The sequence below is a fragment of the Urocitellus parryii genome, chromosome 1 (assembly GCF_045843805.1).
Source record: "Urocitellus parryii isolate mUroPar1 chromosome 1, mUroPar1.hap1, whole genome shotgun sequence".
Lineage (NCBI taxonomy): Eukaryota > Metazoa > Chordata > Mammalia > Rodentia > Sciuridae > Urocitellus > Urocitellus parryii.
Window position 1 is genome coordinate 215,848,825 of NC_135531.1, and position 20,345 is coordinate 215,869,169.

General features: G+C 39.1%; 1 protein-coding gene across 1 annotated transcript in view; it reads right to left on the bottom strand.

The window, feature by feature from the left end:
- Nucleotides 1–18,532, bottom strand: part of Dpp4 (dipeptidyl peptidase 4) — an 80,658-nt gene extending 62,126 nt beyond the window's left edge. The window contains exons 1-2 of the mRNA XM_026393086.2: nucleotides 18,351–18,532; nucleotides 17,761–17,848 (exon numbers count right to left, since the gene is read on the bottom strand). Coding sequence (XP_026248871.1) covers nucleotides 17,761–17,848; nucleotides 18,351–18,356 — 94 coding nt within the window. The 5' untranslated portion in view covers nucleotides 18,357–18,532. The remainder of the gene's footprint in view (nucleotides 1–17,760; nucleotides 17,849–18,350) is intronic.
- Nucleotides 18,533–20,345: the final 1,813 nt, after the last annotated feature.

The window sequence follows — 20,345 nt, forward strand, 5'->3', positions numbered from 1 at the left end:
AGATTGGGGATGAAGGCTCCTCCAGTCTGCCTTCCATAGGGTCAGCTCACTTTTCTAAGCCTATGCCAGTCATTTTTTGTGCTTTTAGTCCTTGATGTGCCTTTTTTTTTTTTTTTTTTTTTTGTCCACTAATGCTGAAAAGGAGACTTGCAGTTATATTTCTAAGATTATGAGTCTGCAGGCTTCGTTTTGTCAACAGGGAAAAATAGAAAAAGATCAGACACTAATAGAGAGGATAAAAGACCCCATTTTTCTTGCTGGTCCTGCCAGCATGTGACCAGAAGTAGCACCTGGCCAGGATCTACCCTTTTTTGTCTTTCGTAATATCCATTTAACCTGCTTCAGCTTGCCTATCGGTGGAACCAGAAGCAATGGGTTGTACCACACACCTGAAAGTTTTGAGCTTAGATGGCCTGTGTTCCTCTTCTTTCTCTTTGTTCCCAAGCCCTCAACATAGCTCCTTCCTGCAATTACTGCCTCTGGATTACCTCAGAATTACTGTTTTGCTTGTTTATCTGTGCAACCAATTTTTATATTAAAAACCTAAATTTTATATTAAATACCTTTGCTGAAATATCCAATGTGACCTTTGTTTTGCCACAGTATCCTAAATGATATAAGAACTGACACACCTTGCCTATAAATAAGAAGGTCTCTATCAGTTGTAAGAATGCAACATCTGGTCAACCAGGATACAAAGATGTATTTAAAGAGTCTCTTCCCCAGAGCACCTAGCAGTGATGTGAAGATCAAGAATTTCACCGCAATAAAATAACTGCCAATTAAGTTTCACTATGTAAATAATTGCAAACATTCTTAATAGGACAGTAGGAGGCCATTACATTGAGAGAACATCTGGGACACTAGATGTACTTTTTCTTAAGTGGCTGGATGACAAACATCTTGGCTTTGTGGGCTGTGTGGTCTCTGGATACAGCTTCTCAAGTCTGCCCTTAAAGCTTGAAAGCCATCACAGCCAACCCATAAGTAAGTGAGTGGGGTTGTTTTCCCATAAAATTTTACTTATAAAACCAGGCAGCCAACCCTTGCTGTATTTTAATGACCCATGTATTTTGGGCACTCCTCAAAATTGTGAGCAATTAAAAAAAAGGTATTCTCAAGATTGATTTTAAAAGACAGATGTTGTTGAAACTTGGATGGCCTTGAAACAATATCAAAATACAGAGCAGAAAAGTGAAAATTGGCAGATTATTCGTGTCTTGATATGCAGGCTGAGATGAAACCACCTGTACCACTGGTGAAAAAAAAAAAATGGTGAGCCCTGTTGACTGCTGTCACAGCAATCAGGAGGCTCCATGCATGCAAGAAGTCAGCCCTGAATAAGGTGGCAGGATTGCTTCATTTCTTTTTGAAATTAAAACAAAACAAAACTTTTTTTCTGATTATAGTCACTCTCTCTTCCCTTGATAGGACTCTCTCTTCTGGAAATAAGTAACAATAAAGGCTCAAACTAATTCTTAGGATATTTATATCCCACTAAGGACCTGGCAGTGGGCCAGCATAATCCAAAATGATGAGAAACAGTTGAAAGGTGGAAACTTGAAGTGTACGATACGTGACCCACAAGCTTGAGAAACATGCAACTATTTTGGCTCAGGACTGGTTTCTCATGACAAATTCTCAAAAATAGGTGTAGAGACATGAATGCAGGGTGTTACAGCAAGCTAGGAATGATCTGCTGGTGTTCAAAAGAAAATTGATGAGTGTCAGCATTTAGGGAAGTAGAAAGCTCTAATATTGAACCATTGAAGAACTTTCCAGAAATATTTATAAAAATATAATTTACAAGTTTATCCTTTGTGATAAATGTTTGCCATCCAGGATACAAGGAAAAACAATTGCTGCACATCAAAATTGCCACAGAATTTAACCCTTTTCCTGTATTTGCTAGGCAAGCCTTTTGGAAATGTAGGGTAAATGTTATTATGGTATCTGCCCTCTAGGACTGTTAAGAAACAAAAGGATTAAAAAATATATATAAAGAATAATATTTGTTCATTCTTATAGAGTGTAGGCAGTTCTAGGCATTGTATATTTTTCTCAATTGATTTATTATTCTTACTCTCATCACATTTTGCAGATGAGACTAAGGCACAGACTGGCACAGCCATAGTCTCATGACTAGTGTGTACCAAACTACATTTGAACTAGGCAGTGTGAATCTGAGGCCAGTATTTACAACCTTCTAAACCTTTCTAAGTACCTAGGGGAGTAACTATTAATGCTATGCTGAAAGTCCTTTGTGAATTGGTGGAGATGAATTAGATTTTATGCAAGTGTGAATTTAACTTTTGTAACTAATTTAAATAGAAATTGAAATTTAATTTGTTCTAGGACTCTGAAGTCAAAAAGGGTGTCAGTTCTCTTAAAAACTCTAGAATTTTCACTCTGCACTGCATTAAGTATGGCAGCCCTGCGGTTTCCTGGATGGCAATTTGTAGCCTTCTTGTTCTCTTTTCCATGATAGATTCAGTAACTTTCATCATCTTTCCCCTAATCTCATTAAAATATAGTCAGGTAAGCCTTAATACAAATCTCTTTTTCCTTCCTTTTTTTTTAATCCCCTAACTCCCTGGATTCCAAACAGGACACAGTACTGAATTGCAGGCCATGCTGTATCCATTTTGAAAAGATGATAAAGTATCCAACACAAAGAGTCAGTGATTGCTTTTACAGCAAAAGCCACCTCAGGGGCCAATCTTCTACCACGTTCTTCATTTCTGTGGTACCTATCCTTCCTGCCACTGTTTAACCCTTTGCTTACAACTCAGGGAGAGGCTGACTTCCCTCCTGATCGTCCCCTGGCCGCCTGTGCCTCTGATCCCTGGCTTCTTGATTCCCATGGGAATTCCTTTTCATTTCATTTTTACTTTTTCAAGAGTCTTCTGTTTTTTCACTGCTTACTTCTGCCCTGTCCAAAGCGTGCAGCATAGGGTGTGCCGGTGTGCCGATCTTAAAGAAATAGTTTCCTGCTCTTGGTGCCTTCTTTAGCCATTTCTTATTTCTCTTATTATGCTACTGTCAAACTTTTCAAATAAGGAATCTCTATGTGTGGTCTTCATTTCCTCACCACCCCTTCTTATGCCTCTTGATTACTTAGTCTTTATTACATGCCCTTATTACTTAGTCCATACTTATTTCCTTATTTCTTCCTCATATTTTAATTTTTTATTTTTGCAACACTCAGTGGCACTTTACTAGTGTCATGAGTTGCATCCCCAGCCATTTTCACTTGTTTATTTTGAGATAAGGTGTTACTGAGACACCCAGGTTGGTCTTGAACTTTCTATCTTCCTGTCTCAGCCTCCCTAGTAGCTGAGATTACAGGAATGTGTCACTGCACTCAGTGATGCTTATTTTCCATGCCAGATATGACCAATTGATCAGGCAACTTATATCATTATTTAAACACTTAATTGAAATTGTTTCTTAATCAGATGATATATAAGCCAAGAGGATGAATGTATCATATCTTTATCAAACAGCAGCTCGCACTGTACTCTATAAATAGTAGGCATGCACGATCTAGCACTGGATGATTTCACCTTTTATTTATGAACATAAGCATTTTAATCAGAATTGCTGAAATGTTGAAAAATGTTTATCAAAATTATTTTTCTTGTGTGAACTATTAAGACAATTTCTTGAATTCACCAAATATTTACTGAACATATTCAATGTCCTAGTCAATACAGTCATAAAGCTTACATGCAAATGGGAGAGACACATGAAGAAATAAATCAGTAGTGGCATAGGAGCCAGCAATAAGTGCTACGGAGGTAATAAAACGGGGTAAGGAAGAGTTTGGTGAGATTGCCATTTTCAACAGGGTGATTGTAAGGGCCCCATGGATACATGAGCATCTGAGCCAAGACCCAAAGGAAGGGAGGAAGTGAGCAATGCAAGTCCATAGGAAGAGGATCTCAGCAGAAAGATCAGCAGGTCCAAAGCTCCTGAGGAAGGCTGCTACAAAGGGGGACAGAGGAAAGGAGCTCAGAGAGGTGGTGGGCTCCAACTTCACAATTTGTCATTATGGGGGCTCTGGTTTGACTTTAAGAGAGATGGAAGCCATTGAATGGCTCTCGCCTGAGAAAGACCTATGTATAGATATGATCACTATATTCATTTTCTATTGCTGTACAACAAATTATCACAAACTTCGTGGCTTAATAGAGCACCCATATATTTGCTCAGAATTCTATAGGTCAAAAGTCTAGCTCAGCATGGCTAGATTTTCTTCTCAGGGAATATCAAAGTTTTTGTGGCTAAAATCAAGGTTTTGGCTAAATTGAGTTTTTATCTGAAGACTCTGGGCAAGAGTCTGCATCCAAGTTAAGATTGTTAGTAGAATTCAGTGCCTTGTGATTCTGAAGATCCCATCCACTCATTAACTATGAGCTAGGGCTTCTCTAATCTTCTGGAGACTCACCTACATTCCTTGCCATATGGCCCCATTCATCTTCCATGTCAGCAATAGCATGTCAAATCCTCCCAATCCTGAAGTCTCTGACTGCGTGTTCTATAACCAGCTACACACTCTGTTTTTAGTGGGCTTATATGATTCTGTCAGGACCAAGCAGATAATCTTCTTTTAAAGTTGATTGCATCATATAACAAAACCAACCACAAGAATAAAATCCATCAAATTCACAATCTCAGAGATTAGTACATAAGAGGGGAGTAAAGGAAGTCTTAAAGAGCATCTTAGAATTCTGCTTACCACAATCACCTGGTCTGTCACAGTGAAGGAATTAAGAAAATAAACAGGGAACTGTTTGCTCTAATTCAGGTGAAAGGTGAGGGCTTCGGAGACCAGGGTGGTATTAGTTGAGGTGGTAAGGTATGGTCAAACCCTGAAAGAATGTGAATATAGAGAAGATAGGAATGCTGACAATTGGACGTTACCTGTGACTGAAAGAGAGGAATCAAAGAAAATTGCCTGAGCATGGGCCTCAGTAATAGCAAAACTGAAATTGCTAATTTGTTCAGATAAGATATAGTAAAGGTTGGGGGTTAGTCTGAGGGGAAAAAGAAGTTTTAAGAGTTGTCATTATGAGATACCAATTTCATATACAAGAGAAGAAGTCAAGTAGGTAGGTGTATATATAAGCATCTAGAGTTTAAGAAGGAGGTTTGGTCTGAAGACAAAATTTAAGACTTGTCAGATTATAGATGGCATTTTAGGCTGTGAGAGTGGATGAGATCATCTAGTATAAAGAGAACTGAGGCCTTAGGATGGATCCTTGGAGTAGCTGAATGATAGAAGTCAGAAACATGAGGAAGGAGCTACTTAAAAAAGGTTGGGACACAGCACACAGAGAGGTAAAAGAAAAATTAAGACACAGTGGTGACCTAGAGGCAGGCATAGAAGGATGATCAACTGATGAGCATGCATGCCAGACATAGAGTGAGAACTGAGCTCTGAATTTGTCAACACAGAGAAAAGTAGGAGCCATGACAGGAACAGGGCTATTTTATCGGTGCAGTGGAAATAATCCATTTTGGGTTTAAGGGAGAAAAAGGAGAGAGTACAGACAGTAATAACAGAAAATTGAGAAGTTTTGCAATAGAGAAATAAAGGGAATGATAGGTTAGTGGAAATGTGAGGTGTAGAGAGATGTTTTCCTTCCTTTTTTAAAGGATGTGACAGATTATAACATGTTTATGATCAAAAAAAGATGGGCAACAGGTAACAGAAAACTGTCTTGGGGTAAACAAACAGGGATGGAATCCAGTGCACAAATGGAGACTCTGGACTTAGATGAGCACTAGATGGTTCATTCATTGTCTTGGGTAGAGGAAGATGCACATGAGTGCATAAGTGAGCTGATAAGAGCTGAAGAAGCTCTTTTCAAATGGTTTTCTTATTAAAACAGGAAGCAAGTTCCTCACCTGAGAATGAGCACGTGGAAGGGGATTTGGATGGAAAGGAATATGTGGAATCATCCACCCAGAGAGTGGCCAAGTGAGCAGTGGAAATAATGTTGATGCATTGCCAAGCAGAACTAAGGAACCACTTGATGTCAGATTCTAGATTTTCCTTTCAGTACAGTAAAATCACTTTTATTGAGATGAAATCAATAACAGGCAGATTAATTTTTCCCCTGGAAATTTGTCAATAATAATTTGAGTCATCAATTAGATTTTAGTATCATTATAAAATTAAACTATATCTTCTAGATATTGGGTTATTTTGTTTTTATTTGTTTTCCTATTTTATTTTTATGACCTACTTTCCTAAGTTACCTTTTACAGATCTAATTTTTATCGTCTTTTAAAAACCTTTTTCCATTTTATGCTGTTTCTGCCTCTTTTCTTCATTATGAATTGGATAAAATACTATAGTCAGTTTAAATGTAGTTTAATAAGCAAACTGACAGTAATTCCCTTTATATGTTTCTGACTGCCTCAGTTGTCTTAGATTTGCTTTTTCTTTCTTTCTTTCTTTTTTTTTTTTTTTTTTTTTTTTTTTGAGTGCCAGAAGCCACTTGGCCACTGAGACACATCTCCAGCCCTATTTTGTATTTCATTTAAAGACAGGGTCTCACTGAGTTGCTTAGTGCCTTGCTTTTGCTGAGGCTGGCTTTGAACCTGCAATGTTCCTGCCTCAGCCTCCCAAGCTGCTGGGATTACAGGCGTGTGCCACTGCACCTGGCATGAGTCTTAAATATTATACATTCAATTATTTCCTATTCTTGATCACTTTGAATTAAGAGAAAGCAAATACTGGGATCAAAATGCTCTTGAAATGAAATAAAAACACACAGCTCTGCAATAAACCTAGATAGAAAGGAAATAAAGGAAGAAGAGACTTAAAGTTTCTGAGTCTCTGGAGATGAGAGCTGCTTTGATGCCGGTTCATTTTCTGGAAAATCAAATCTTTCTAACTTAAAGATATGTGATATGCCTACACAGACCACCCCCTTTCTGACTTTCAAAAGTCTCAATTCCCCTCTCTGGACTAAGGAATTTCCTCTTTAGACCCAGAAAAGTGAGTCCTGATTAATCTAGTCTAATCATAATGACACATGCCTTATGGTGGTGATTAATTTAGAAACAGACAAAGAACACAAATCCAGCCAATAAAGCAAACCTGAGGGAAATTCTGCCTTAGATCAGGGGACTTTTAGAAATGGTCTCCCCACCCCAATAGGGAAAATCATGAATGAGGAAGAGCATCCGCTTCCTCCTTGTGAAAGAGCTGTGTGAACAAGTGACGGGCTGAGCTATAGCAGCCATGCCCACCCATGAGAGGACAAGCTTGGGAACAAATCAGTAGTCTGAGGAGAGTCCCTTTGGGTCTTTGAGGATAATGTTTGATCACTGCATTAACAGACTCAAAAGTGCCTTACTTTACAGTTTTCTAAATGCTAATAATCACAATTATAAACTCTTGTAGCTAAACACTTTCTGGTTCGGTATTCTGTTACTTGCATCCAAAAACACGCTAGCTATACAAACACATCTTGGTATAGAATCAGGGGGCTGTAAATTGTTGAGAACTGAACTTGTAGGTGAACTTCATGCCTGGGATCCAGTGTGGCAGCTGGAGTATTGGAAGGATGATATTCAGGCCCATTAATTATTAACCCTTTATGCTTGGTTGGTTTCTATAAAGACTTTCTTAGACAGAATTTATCATTTGCTTGTGAATGCTTCTGTAGCACTTTGCTCACTTACTAGAAGGGCACTTAACTCTTTTGATTGTAGTTAATGTTTCCTTTAATATAATGAATTATTTGAGAACAAGGCCAGAACTATCATCTTTATATCTGTAGGGACAAAGTGCCTAGCATATATTAAAAGCTCAATACATACCTGCTGATTTGGAGAATTACCTTCCATTGACAAGTCTGTGTTAGCAGAATAGACTAGAGAGGGCTCCCTGAGCCTGGTCTTGGAAAGGGGCAGCCTGATGTGGTAGGATGAGGGAGGTAGTCGAGCAGAACCTTTGCAGATTGGCCTTTATGGGAAGCATGGCCATGGGAGCTAGAGAAAATCCTCCACTTTGGATAGGTAGCCAGCTGTTCAAGGAGTCATACTTATCTCCTCTCCTTCCCTCCTACTTCATATTCCTATACATTGTCTTACCTACAAAATATATCCCATTAAAAAATAGATCTCTATTTCCAATGCTACTACCTTTGTCCAAGTCACTATCATCTCTTACTTAGACAACCCTTACCCCCAAACCTTATCCATACAGAAGTCAGAGACCTATTTTTGACATATAAATAAGATCATGCTACACTTAGGTTTAAATCCTCTGGTAGCTCAAAACCATACTTGGAATAAGAGAGAAGACAAAATCCTTCAGTTCTTTCTAACCCACTTTCTTTTTGACATAGCACTTATCATCATCCAAAATTGTTTCTGCTCATCATCCGACTGCCCCATGGACTGTGTAAGGCCCAAGGGAGCAGGTTTTTCACCTGAACCACTGAGGACCATTTTCCCCTCACCTGCAACAACACCTGGCATGCAATAATTGTTCAAAAATGTTGTTGAATTGACAAATACTTCCCTTCGTCACTATAAGACCTTAGTTTTGAAGGGGTTTTTAAATTTCACACTGAAGAAGTTTTCCTGTCTGGAGCAAAAGAATCAAGAAATATAAAAGAAAAATGAATCACCCATGAAAATCATAGTCCTGAGCTTAAGAAAAGCGGGTCCCTACCACAGAGATGGGATTAGGGCTACAAGATTCACCTGGTTTAATTTTAGGAGACTTAATCAGAGAAGGGATGGATGATAGGTACTACTTGAACTCTACCCCTCCTTCTCTTTTTTCCTCAGTTAAACCTCCATGGCTCACAGAATACCTGAACAAAATCCCTGATGGCTTTGGCTCTGCCTTAAATGACTTCTTCTTGGGCCTTAGATACTGAAACAAGTGGCCTAAGCTCATAGCTCTATTTGTTTACCCAGCAAACCAAATAACTAAGGAGTGTGTACATTAATGTGTACAGTTGAAGAAAGCAAACAGTCTATATTTAAGTTTCAAAAAACTTCCTATGAATTTGTACTTTTGAAGCACAATGTAAAACTGAAAATACAATACTTGGAAAACAATAAAACATCTAGCTCAGAAGTCCTAACTTTGTGTTTTCAGGTTATTCTCAAACTGAGAGGCGCACCTTCTTTTGGAGGTCATAATGGAGCTTTGAAGACTAAAGGTAAAAATATTTACAAGATATTGATTTACAACAATGAAAGGATCATCATCCAGCCATAAAGCAATGATTAAACATTAACTTCAGAAAAACTACAATCAAAGCATTTCCTAAGTTCAATTATTTATGAGAACCAGCAGGTTAGGAAAGGATAGAAGTCAGATTTTGATTGCTTAGATCCAGTATTTACTTGCACGCTCCTAAACTTCCTATGCTTAAACTTCCTCAAGTATAAAAGGTCAAGATAATAATACATGTCACATTTCAGAAAATCTTGAAGACATCAACATATTTCTAGAGAAATATGACCTACTCAAACCAAATCAGGAGGACACACACAATATAAACAGATCTATTTCAAGCAACAAAATAGAAGATGCCATCAAAAGCCTACCAATCAAGAAAAGCCCAGGACCAGACAGATTCTCAGCCAAGTTCTACAAGACCTTCAAAGAATTAACATGAAAACTCCTCAAATTATTCCATGAAATAGAAAAGGAGGCCACACTTCCAAACTCATTCTAAGAGGGTAATATCATCCTGATACCAAAACCAGACACAGACACATCAAGGAAAGAAAGCTTCAGACCAATACCCCTGATGAACATAGATGTAAAAATTCTCAATAAAATTCTGGAAAATTGCATACAAAAACTTATTAAAAAGGTAGTGTCACCCTATCAAGTGGGGTTCATCCCAAGGAGGCAAGGTTGACTTAATATACAGAAATCAATTTACAACAATGACTTCATCACATCAATAGACTTAAAGACAAGAATCATATGATCAACTCAATAGACGCAGAAAAAGCATTTGACAAAATACAGCACCCCTTCATGTTCAAAACACTAGAAAAAATAGGAACATACCTCAACACTGTAAAAGCTATAGATGCTAAACCCAAGGCCAACATCATTCTAAATGGAGAAAAATTGGAAGCATTCCCTCTAAAAACTGGAACAAGACAAGGATGCCCTCTTTATCACTTCTGTTCAACATGGTCCATGAAACTCTAGCCAGAGCAATTAGACTGAAGAAAGAAATTAAAGGGATATAAATAGGAAATGAAGAACTCAAACTATGGCTATGTGAATATGACATGATTCTATAATTAGAAGACCCAAAAAGTTCCACCAGAAAATTTATAAAACTAATAAATGAATTCAGCAAAGTAGCAGGATATAAAATCAACACCCATAAATCAAACTTGTTCCTTCCTATACTTCAGTGGTGAATCTACTGCAAGAGAAATTAGGAAAATTACTCCATTCAAAATAGCCTCAAAAAAAAGAAAGAAAGAAAGAAAGAAAGAAAGAAAGAAAGAAAGAAAGAAAGAAAGAAAGAAAGGAAGGAAGAAAGAAAGACAAAACCAAAAAACTGGGATGGTGGCGTATACCTGTAATCCCAGCAACTTGAGAGGCTGAGGATCAAGAGTTCAAAGCCAGCCTCAGCAAAAGTGAGATGCTAAGATCTTGTCTCTAAATAAAATACAAAATAGGGCTGCAGATGTGGCTCAGTGGTTGAGTGCCCCTGAGTTCACATGCTTTTGGATAGGCAGACTTAACATTGTCAAAATGGCCATGCTACCAAAAGCATTATATAGATTTAATGCAATCCTATTAAAATCCCAATGACATTCTTTATAGAACTAGAAAAAGCAATCATGAAATTCATTTGGAAAAATAAGAGACCCAGAATAGCCAAAGAATTCCTTAGCAAGAAAAGTGAAGCAGGAGGCATCATAATTCCAGACCTTAAACTATACTAGAATAGAAGAAAAAGTGGCCTAAATCTTTACCATGTTGACTTAGGAACTGACTTCCTTAACAAGACTCCTAAAGCTCACAAAGTAAAATCAAGAATCAATAAATGGGATTTATTCAAATTAAAAAACTTCTTTTCAGCACAAGAAACAATCAATAACGTGAGGAGAAATAACGTGGGGGAAAATCTTTACCACATGCACCTCAGATATAGCATTAATCTCCAGGATATATAAAGAATTTAAAAAATTAACATAAAAAATAAATCAATAAATGGACTAAGGAACTGAACAGACACTTCACAGAAGAAGTACAATGGATCAAAAAATATATGAAAAAATGTTCAACTCTCTAGCAATTAGAGACATGCAAATGAAAACTACTCTGAGACTTCGTCTCACTCTAGTCAGAAAAACAATTACCAAGAATATAAGCAACAATAAATATTGGCAAGGATGTGGGGAAAAGGTACACTCATGCATAACTGGTGGGAATGTAAATTGGCACATCCATTATGAAAAACAGCATGGAGATTCCTCAGAAAATTTGGAATGTAACCACCATTTTGACCCAGCTATCCCACTCCTCAGTTTATATCTAAAGGACTTAAAATCAGCATATTACAGTGATGCAGCCATGCCAATGTTTACAGCAGCTCAACTCACAATAGCCAAACTACAGAACCAACCTAGGTGCCCTTCAAGAGATGAATGTGGTATATATACACAATGGAATATTACTCAGCTTAAAGGAGAATGAAACTATGGCATTTGCAGATAAATGGATAGAGCTGGAGAATGTCATGCTAAGTGAAATAAACCAATCCCCCAAAACCAAAGGTTGAATATTTTCTCTGATATGTTTATTAATATTTTCTCTTTTTCAGGGCTGACTTTCTATGTGTGGGGAGCCTACTGATTGCTGTGACAGCAGTCAACAGGGCTCACCATTTTTTTTTTTTTTTTTTTTTTTACCAGTGGTACAGGTGACTTCATCTTAGTTTGCATATCAAGACATGAATATTCTGCCAATTTTCACAATTAGGGGGGATTAGGGAAGAATAGAGGTATTTTGGATTAGGGAGAGGGGAGTGAAGGGAAGGGAGAGGGTAAAGGAGAATAGTAGAATTAATGGAACATTATTACCTTATGTGTGTATATGACTACATGACTGGTGTGATTCTACATCATGTATAATGAGAAGAATGAGAAGTTATCCTGCATTTTTGTATGATGTGTCAAAATTCATTCTGCCGCAGTCTTGGCTGGGCACAAGATCAGGAGCCACTCACAACTTTGTAGATTCAAACAGCAATTCTTTATTCCCAAACTCACACCGGCCTCCACACACGTTCAGGGGAAATCTCCGTTCTGCCGCCCTCAATTCACCTACTCCACAAGGCTTTTTTCCAAATACTTTTTGAATCTCACCAGAACTCAATGGGAACTCAAGCAGCAGGAACACCCTAATCCCAGCAGCAATAATCTTCAACCTCCAACTTCCCTAAAATCCATATTGTCTTAAACCGGGAACGCCTTAAACTCAAGGAGGGGGATACTTCCTCAAACCTGATCAGCTCTAAACCCGGATCCGCCCTGGTCCTTGAGCAAGGTCACCTTACATGCAATGTCAACAGCGAAATTCCAAGGCAAGTCCATTTAACATGGGGTACACTGGCAAGGAAATTTCAATGCGTCATTCCTACTTGGCAATGGCCCTCAGCATCATTCTACTGTCATGTGTAACTAATTAGAACAAATAAAAAATTTTAAAAAATAATATATGTCTATGAAGTGTATGTTCTGGGAAGACCAAATGAAATAAAATAATTTGCATCAGAAAGAACAGTGTAATTTAATGCAACTAAAGCAAATATGGATACTACTTAATAAGATTACTGAAAGTATGAAATGTTGGGGGTTGGTGGTGTAGATAGAGGGTTAGAGTATGCATGAGACTCTGGGTTCACTCCCTAGCACTACTAAAATATAAATTAATAAGTAAATAATAAGAAAATGAAAAAGAAAAAGCATGCAATGTCATTCCTGAGCTGAAATTTATTGCCTGTATACAGTCTTATATAGGAATAGAAGCACTAGTCCTAGACTCTTCTCCTCAAAACACTTAAAGTTTAAGGATTAGCAATCAGGAAATTATCATATAACTGTAAAGGAGAAGTTGTAACAATTACGCTAATATGACCAAGTTGATCATATATTTGAAGCTTATATTTGATCACAAGCTAACAAAATGATGTGAAGTTTATTAGTATCAGGTATCAGCTTTAGAGTCATAATGTTCAAATGTGAATCCTAACTCTGTGGAATATTGAGCAAGTTCCTTAACTTCTTTAACAGCTGTTCTCCAAAAATGGTTCAAGGAAATCCACCCTTGTGCAGTGCCCCTGGCATTGATGTGACGTAGAGTTGGTCCATGGGATCAGTACTACACAGCAGAAGGGATGCTACAGCTCCCACTTATGAGGATGAGTCATAAAAGACACTGGGGCCTTCTGCTTAGATCCTCTCTTGGCTCCTTCATTCCAAGGGAAGGAAGCTCCCTTGTTATCTGAGGCCCTTGCGGTGGATGGGTGGGAACTCTAGCTAGGCATCCTGTGAGTGAGCTTGGACAGGATCCTCCAGCTCCAGCTGTGCTTTCAGTTAACAGGAGGCTGAGCTAGATGGCAACCTCAGGAGAGATCCCGAGCCAGGACACCAAGCTAAGCCACTCCCAAATTCCTGACCCACACAAAATCTGAGACAATATTGTTTTAAGCTTTGGAGAAATTTGTTATGCAGTGATTGATCCTCTCAAAGTTTCTACAAACCTTCTGTACAAATGGAGATGATAATAGCACCTCTCTCCAAGAGTTATTTTAAGGATTACATGGGGGAATATATTGAAGCCCCTCAGCCCAATCGATACCAGGCACACAGTGGAAACCTGTTGAATACTATCAAGTCCTCACATTCCTTCCCCTCCACCAAGAAGCTGCTCCTACAGGTTATTTATAGGCACCTTCCCCCTCCGCCTCAGCACTTTCTTAAGTCATAAAAGTAGAAGGACACCGAGCCAGCTCTAGGAAGTCCCTTTATGTTCTTTCTCTGACCATTAACTGGGCAAACAATCTTCCCTTTCTATTTCTCTGGACCCTTTTGAGAAGACAGGCAAAGATTTCTAAGACACAGAAAGTTGAGGCGCATACTATGGCTAGGGAACCAAAAGCCAAAATCATTGGCCTGTCTGCAGGAACACTCACAAAAGTTGACAATAGTTAACTGAGCTCCCTGGAATCAACTAGAGCTTTCACAGAGCATGCTGTTTAGAAACTGTCCCTGACATGTACAAAGCTTTCATTCAGACTTATTTCTGTGCTTTTCAACTGAGAATCGATCCTGGACTTTCTCAGGCAAACTTCATAGATGTTATCTTTTCTCTCTCTGATTATTCCTGTCTCCTCACATTTGGGTTTTCTTTTATTACTGGTGGGTGGGTAAGCAGGCAAATTTCCTATGAACTGAAAGAAGGTATTGAGGAAATTTACTGCTAAAGCAGACAAAAGAACAAAAAAAGAATAGCGATACTTCCCAACTCCATAATACAACTCCATAATAAAACTATCTGGCAACCAAGTATTTCAAATCTCAGCATGTAATGCAAAAAAGGGAAGTAAAGGAATCACAAATACTAAGTGAGGGGGAGTTTATCATTAGGCTATTAGGATTTCTATAATTCCATACAATTGTTTTATTGCTAATTCTCAGGGAACCTGAATGTTCAAATATGCAATCTTCATCTATAATAAGTAAAAAAATTAAAATAAAATTATGATTATATATAAAGTTATATATATATATATATAACTAAAAGTTTTATAAATATGTAACTAAAAGTTATATATACATATATATGTATATATATATGTAAATATACAAATGGAGATGATTATATATATATATACTTTTAGTAATAGACTTGTACATATATTGGATAAATGCAAGCAGTTGTTATTTTAACCTCTAACCTCAAGACATTTTTATTCTAAAAAAAAAAAAAAAATACCAGTAGTTTATGCCTCTCCTCAACTGCTGTCCACACTTCCCTCCTGTTCCGGTGTGTTTAGTTCTGCTAACTAAACTCAGCATTTCCTATGGAAACACTTGACCTTCTCTTAAATTAACCTCTCAGAGGAAGAGCATGGGGTTGCATCTTTCTCCTTCCTTTTAGCAATTTCATTCTTTGTTTTCACATCATCTAGGTCTTTTTTTTCCCCCATTAAACCTCCTTCTCTCTCTCTTCCTTTCATTCCCCTTCTCCTTCCTTTTATAGATCCCCATTCTCTTTCTTTCTCCCTTTCCTGTTTAAACCTTGATAGATAATATGGGAAGCATCGCTTGATGGTTGGTTATGGATTCTCTGTAAGAATCTCTTATTATGGCACCTCCCAGGAAAGGTATTGCTGATTAAGTGAAAATGCTGCACTCCTGAGCTTTCGTCTCTGTCCCTTCTGATAAGGCAGGAGTTGAAACAAATGACTTCCGTTTTGTATCTAAACATATATAGACGGAAATTAAGACACACAAGAAAGCAAAATGGGAAGTTTATATAAACCGCCATGAAACCACATCTCCTCCTTAAGAGAGGTCCTTATCCACTCTCCCCCTTACCTCCTTATCTTTAATCAATTACTTAAGTCTAGTCCTTCACATTTCTGAATAGCTATATAGAATCAGAACTGCAATCTATACCCTAAGAGTCCTATGCCATTTCCCTTGCTTTTCTTTCTAGTCTTGCTCTATTTCAACCCACTTTCCAAATATCATGCCTAACAGTCCAGTCATGCTCAAAATTCTCCAGCAGTTCTGCATCATCTACAGGTTAAAATCCAACTCCTTTTCCTGCTATCTACCTTCCTCTTTGGCTGTGGATCCTTTTAGAATCCAAGAATCGAGATATGATCTTTTGTCTCTGTGTTGTCATACAGTCATTCACATTGTCTAACTATTAAAGTTTCCCCACAAAAGAAACCTCTTGTGAGAAGTCTTCCCTGGCTTTCCCAGGAGAGTGCCCAATCTCCTGGGAAATCTTGATCAATTTGATCAAGCATCTATAATTTGAACCCTAAATTAGAGTAGTTAGGTGGAGACCTGAGTCTCTCTAGAAGTCCTCTTCAAGAAAACATCCTTGTAATTTTATTTGGAGGAGAGACTAGGTGCTGTTTAGGGTGAGACAGATCCTCCCAGGTCTGTATACACTACTCAATGAAAGAAAATCTTGGTAGTTAACTCAAAGAAGCCCATGGAAGGCAGCTGCATGATGAAGGGCCCTCCGTAAATTCACTCCCCATCTCAAGTGGCTTATCAAAGTACAACATTCCCTCTAATTTCACTTAAGGGAAGTTCCAATAATTACAGTTTTATCCATCTTTCCAGTGATGCTTTAATGCCTTCATGATGTTTTGGAGACAAACAGGCTAGAGACACACACACACACACACACACACACACACACACACACATCCAACAAGTCATTTGTTTGTATATTTCTAGTAGTCTATAAAATGTGATTGTTAAATTTGCAGCAACTAGCACAGTCTTGGAACATAATGTAAGTCCTATAAATATTTATTGATATGAATGAGCTATCCTTTTCCCACAAGGCTTTGCATGAGTTGTTGTTTAAATATACAAAAGTGTCATTTCATGAAAATAATTACAACTTAATAATGCAACAGAAACAATCAAACATAAGTGGACTGAAGTCTGTCACTCTGTAGTCTAAAGTAACCACTTTAATTTAAACACTACTTTCTTTAAGTAAATGCTCATTAGCAATAGATCAATTTATTATTATTTAATTTCTGGCACCTTTGCTTCAATTGCAGGGCAGCATATTTTTCATAGTTTTACAAAGTAATTCTAAATTGTTACCTTGAAATCTGGATGGAGACCCCTTGTATGCAAGCACTGACTACATTTCCTCATTGACTCAACCATCCAGAAAGACTGTTTCAATTGACTGACTAATTTAGTAAGTGTATAATGCTAAAATGAAAGTAAGTGTTTAAAAGAAGGGCCAGAGGAAACCCAAGCTAGTTAACATCATGTGATTGTATTCAAGCGTGTGTATTTCATTATTTGAATGTTTTGTATCAAAATCTAAGCCTAAAATGGAACACTCAGGCAAGCTAAAAAGACAAGCAGGTGACTTTAAAGGGAATAGTACACTAAAACATCACTGATACCAGATCCCTCTGAAGATTGTCATGCACACCAGCTTTATAATTTAGCTCTGCAAGATTCCTAAATTGGTGAAATAGTCACATTTGGATTCTCAAATTGATGAAATTTTCATCAGGCCTGAAGGTAAAAATAAAACAACAACAATAACAACAACAAAAAAATTGGGTTCCCTGTGCATTGTCTTTGGCTTCATTTTTAAATTTTCCACCCTTAAGACATCTAGTTGCTACATTTGGGATCTTTAAACACTACTTTCTTTTCTTAGAAGATCATAATCAGAAACCTTTTGAAAAATCAAATTTAAGATTTTTAAGTTTAATAAAAAGAAATCCTAACTTTCTCCTAATTTCAGGAAGTATGCATTTGTTAAAACTAACAAAACGTGGCAGCTGCAAGGTTCACAGCGAAACTCTAGAGACCCTTTGAATCTTGTCGCTAGATTAGACGCAGCTACAACCCCGGAAGCCTTCTTAGAGACGACCTGGCACACTGTCTGAGCCCCCCGGGAAACCTGATCCAGGTCTCCAACTGTCTTATGTTTTTCAAAAGTTTCAAACTTACTGCCTTTGTTCAGCAGAACCACGGGCACGGTGATGATGGTGACAAGCGCAGCTGCACCCAGCAGTCCCAGGAGAACCTTCCATGGTGTCTGCAAGACGGTCAGATCACGTCCAATTAGAGGGAAGCGTTTGGCCCCAGACTGGGTAGGAGGATCGGGGCCGGAGCTGCCCCAGAGGCGGCGGGGTTTACAGGTGGGTGAGTTAGAAGAGGGAGACAGTGGGCTGGAAGGGTTTGGAGTTCGGTAAGGCGGGCGCCCTTGAATGTTTGGATTCTGCACACTTTAGTGCGGGTTTCTCTTCCCTGTTGGTCTGAAGCCAAGTGAGGGTTTGAGCGTGCGTTTTTGGGGGTGGCTCTCTGGGACTTCCAGGGCTCGGTGCCTGGCTCCTTAGCAAGAAAACTTGCAGATCAGAGAGCAAAGCGAGAGCCCTGGGACCTCCCTTCACCTGTTAGAGCGGTCCTGGGATTTCTGCCTCATGGTAGTCCCAGGTCCTCTTCCGCGAACTTCTGGGTAGTTTGGGGAGAGTCTGGCTAAGAAGCACCTACGACTCGACCCTGGGGCTGAGTAGGTGGGAGACGCGCTAATCACTCACCTTCATGGTCGCCGTCTGCTCGGAACTGAGCTTTCGGAGCAGGAGCGCAGGCAGAAGTCACCGCGAGCTGCTCAGACCCACGTCCTGCTCCCCTACTCTGGGCCGCGAATTCACCCTGCGCTCGCCAAGTTTCGGCCCCGAGTTAAACATTAGTGAGCTCCCAGCCGGCTCAGTATAAAGGCGCGACGGGCAGGCTGCGGGGCGGAGGGCGCGGGAGAAGGCGCGCGGACGTGGGACCCTGCCATTCCGGCCGGGGGCGCCCGCGAGGCACCTCCAGGGCGGTGCGGGGCGCTGGGCCGCAGCTCAAGTGGCGAGGGTGAGCGCTGCGGGCGCGGTGAGCCTGAGCCGCCGGGGGAAAGAGAGACTGGCGACATGGGGCACAGCGGAACATCTTAGCCCAAAAGAACTTTGAGGATCGGTTCCTGCAGCCCTGCCTGACCTGGACAGGCGAAGAAACTGAGGCCCAGAGAGGACGTGGGGCTTGGCAAACCTTCACCGCTCACTGCTAGTAGCTAAAAGGAAAACCCAGGCCTCTGTCCCTTGCCCAGCTAAAGGGTCTCAGATCTGCAGGTTTTCTTGCTAAGGAGCGGGGCACCGAAAAATAGTGGTGTTTAATGCAATCTGGAAGGTAAAGAGGGAGAGAAGGTAACTGTTCACTTTTGAATATCAGGTAGAGACTCCATATCTGTATTTAATCAACCATCTCAGGAAATTTCCTCTTGTCTTGTAGGCTTACCTTTTTATCAAGATGTCAAAAGTAATACTACCATTTATGTGGAACTTACTTTTCCCCAAGAACTATGCTAAGTGTTTACCAAGCATTTTACAGGGGAGGGAGTTAAGTACAGAGAGGCTAAATAATTTGGCCAAGTTATTCAGCTAGGAAGTTATGGAATCTCAATTAAGAGTTCAGGTTCTTAACCAGGACTCCAAAAGACCTCTCATCATTAAGTCTTGTAAAGAAGTTTTGGAGCAGAGAAAAGTTCACCTGTTTCTTCCTACCTTGCTTCCACCTTGTGCCCTGGAGGTTTTTCATTCATTCATTCATTCATTCATTTATTCATTCATTGATCTGTTGATTCTCACATTCTCCCATTTATTCCACTTAGCCACTAATATTGGAGTGGTCACAACCTGACAAAATCTCTTCTAGGTGGTGGAGATAAAGTGGACAAGACAGATAATATCACTGCTCTAAACTCTCTCAGTATAAAATACACAAGTTTTGCCTTTCATTTTTTTTTCTACTTTTCTTTCTCTCATGAGAATAAGAACTCCTTTCTCCTCTAAGCCTCTCCAGCTTGTTCACTGCAGAAAAGCAAAAGCTGTCTGTCGGATGTTAGAGATAAAAGACTGAAAGTACAAAGTCCTGTGGGTCATGAACATATGATTATGAAGAAGTTCAAGATTCCATTCCTTTTTTTCCGAACCAGATTTTGCATCTGAACTCAGGCATTTTTCCCCCTTGCCAACTAGCTGATTATGATTCATAAATATACTCACTCCCAACTCCAGGAGCTCACACTGAACTCTGTCTTCTTCATCAGCCTCATTCCACCCTTCTTTGATAACCTCTGTCTTCATTAAAAGCATCTCCATTCAGAATTCACAAAAATTAAACACTTCAAACATCTTTGTTCTTCTTCAGTCTCCTGCTACATTCACTTGCTTGGTCACTGCTACAGTTTAAATATGGCTCCCCAAATTAATGTGTTGGAAACTTAAATCTCTAGGGCAACAACGTTAGGAAGTGGGGGCCAATAAGATATTAATGTTATTATTCTGGGAGTGGGTTGAGTAATAGGAGATCGGACTTGTAATAAAAGTCAGTTTAGTCCCCCTCCTGCTTGTTTGCTCTCTTGCCCTTCCACCTCCACAGTGGGATGCCACAGCTACAAGACCTTTGTCACATGCAGTCTTCTGACTTTGGACTTCTCAGTCTCCAGAATTATAAAAAATCACTTTATAAACCACCCAGTCTGCGCTATGCTGTTA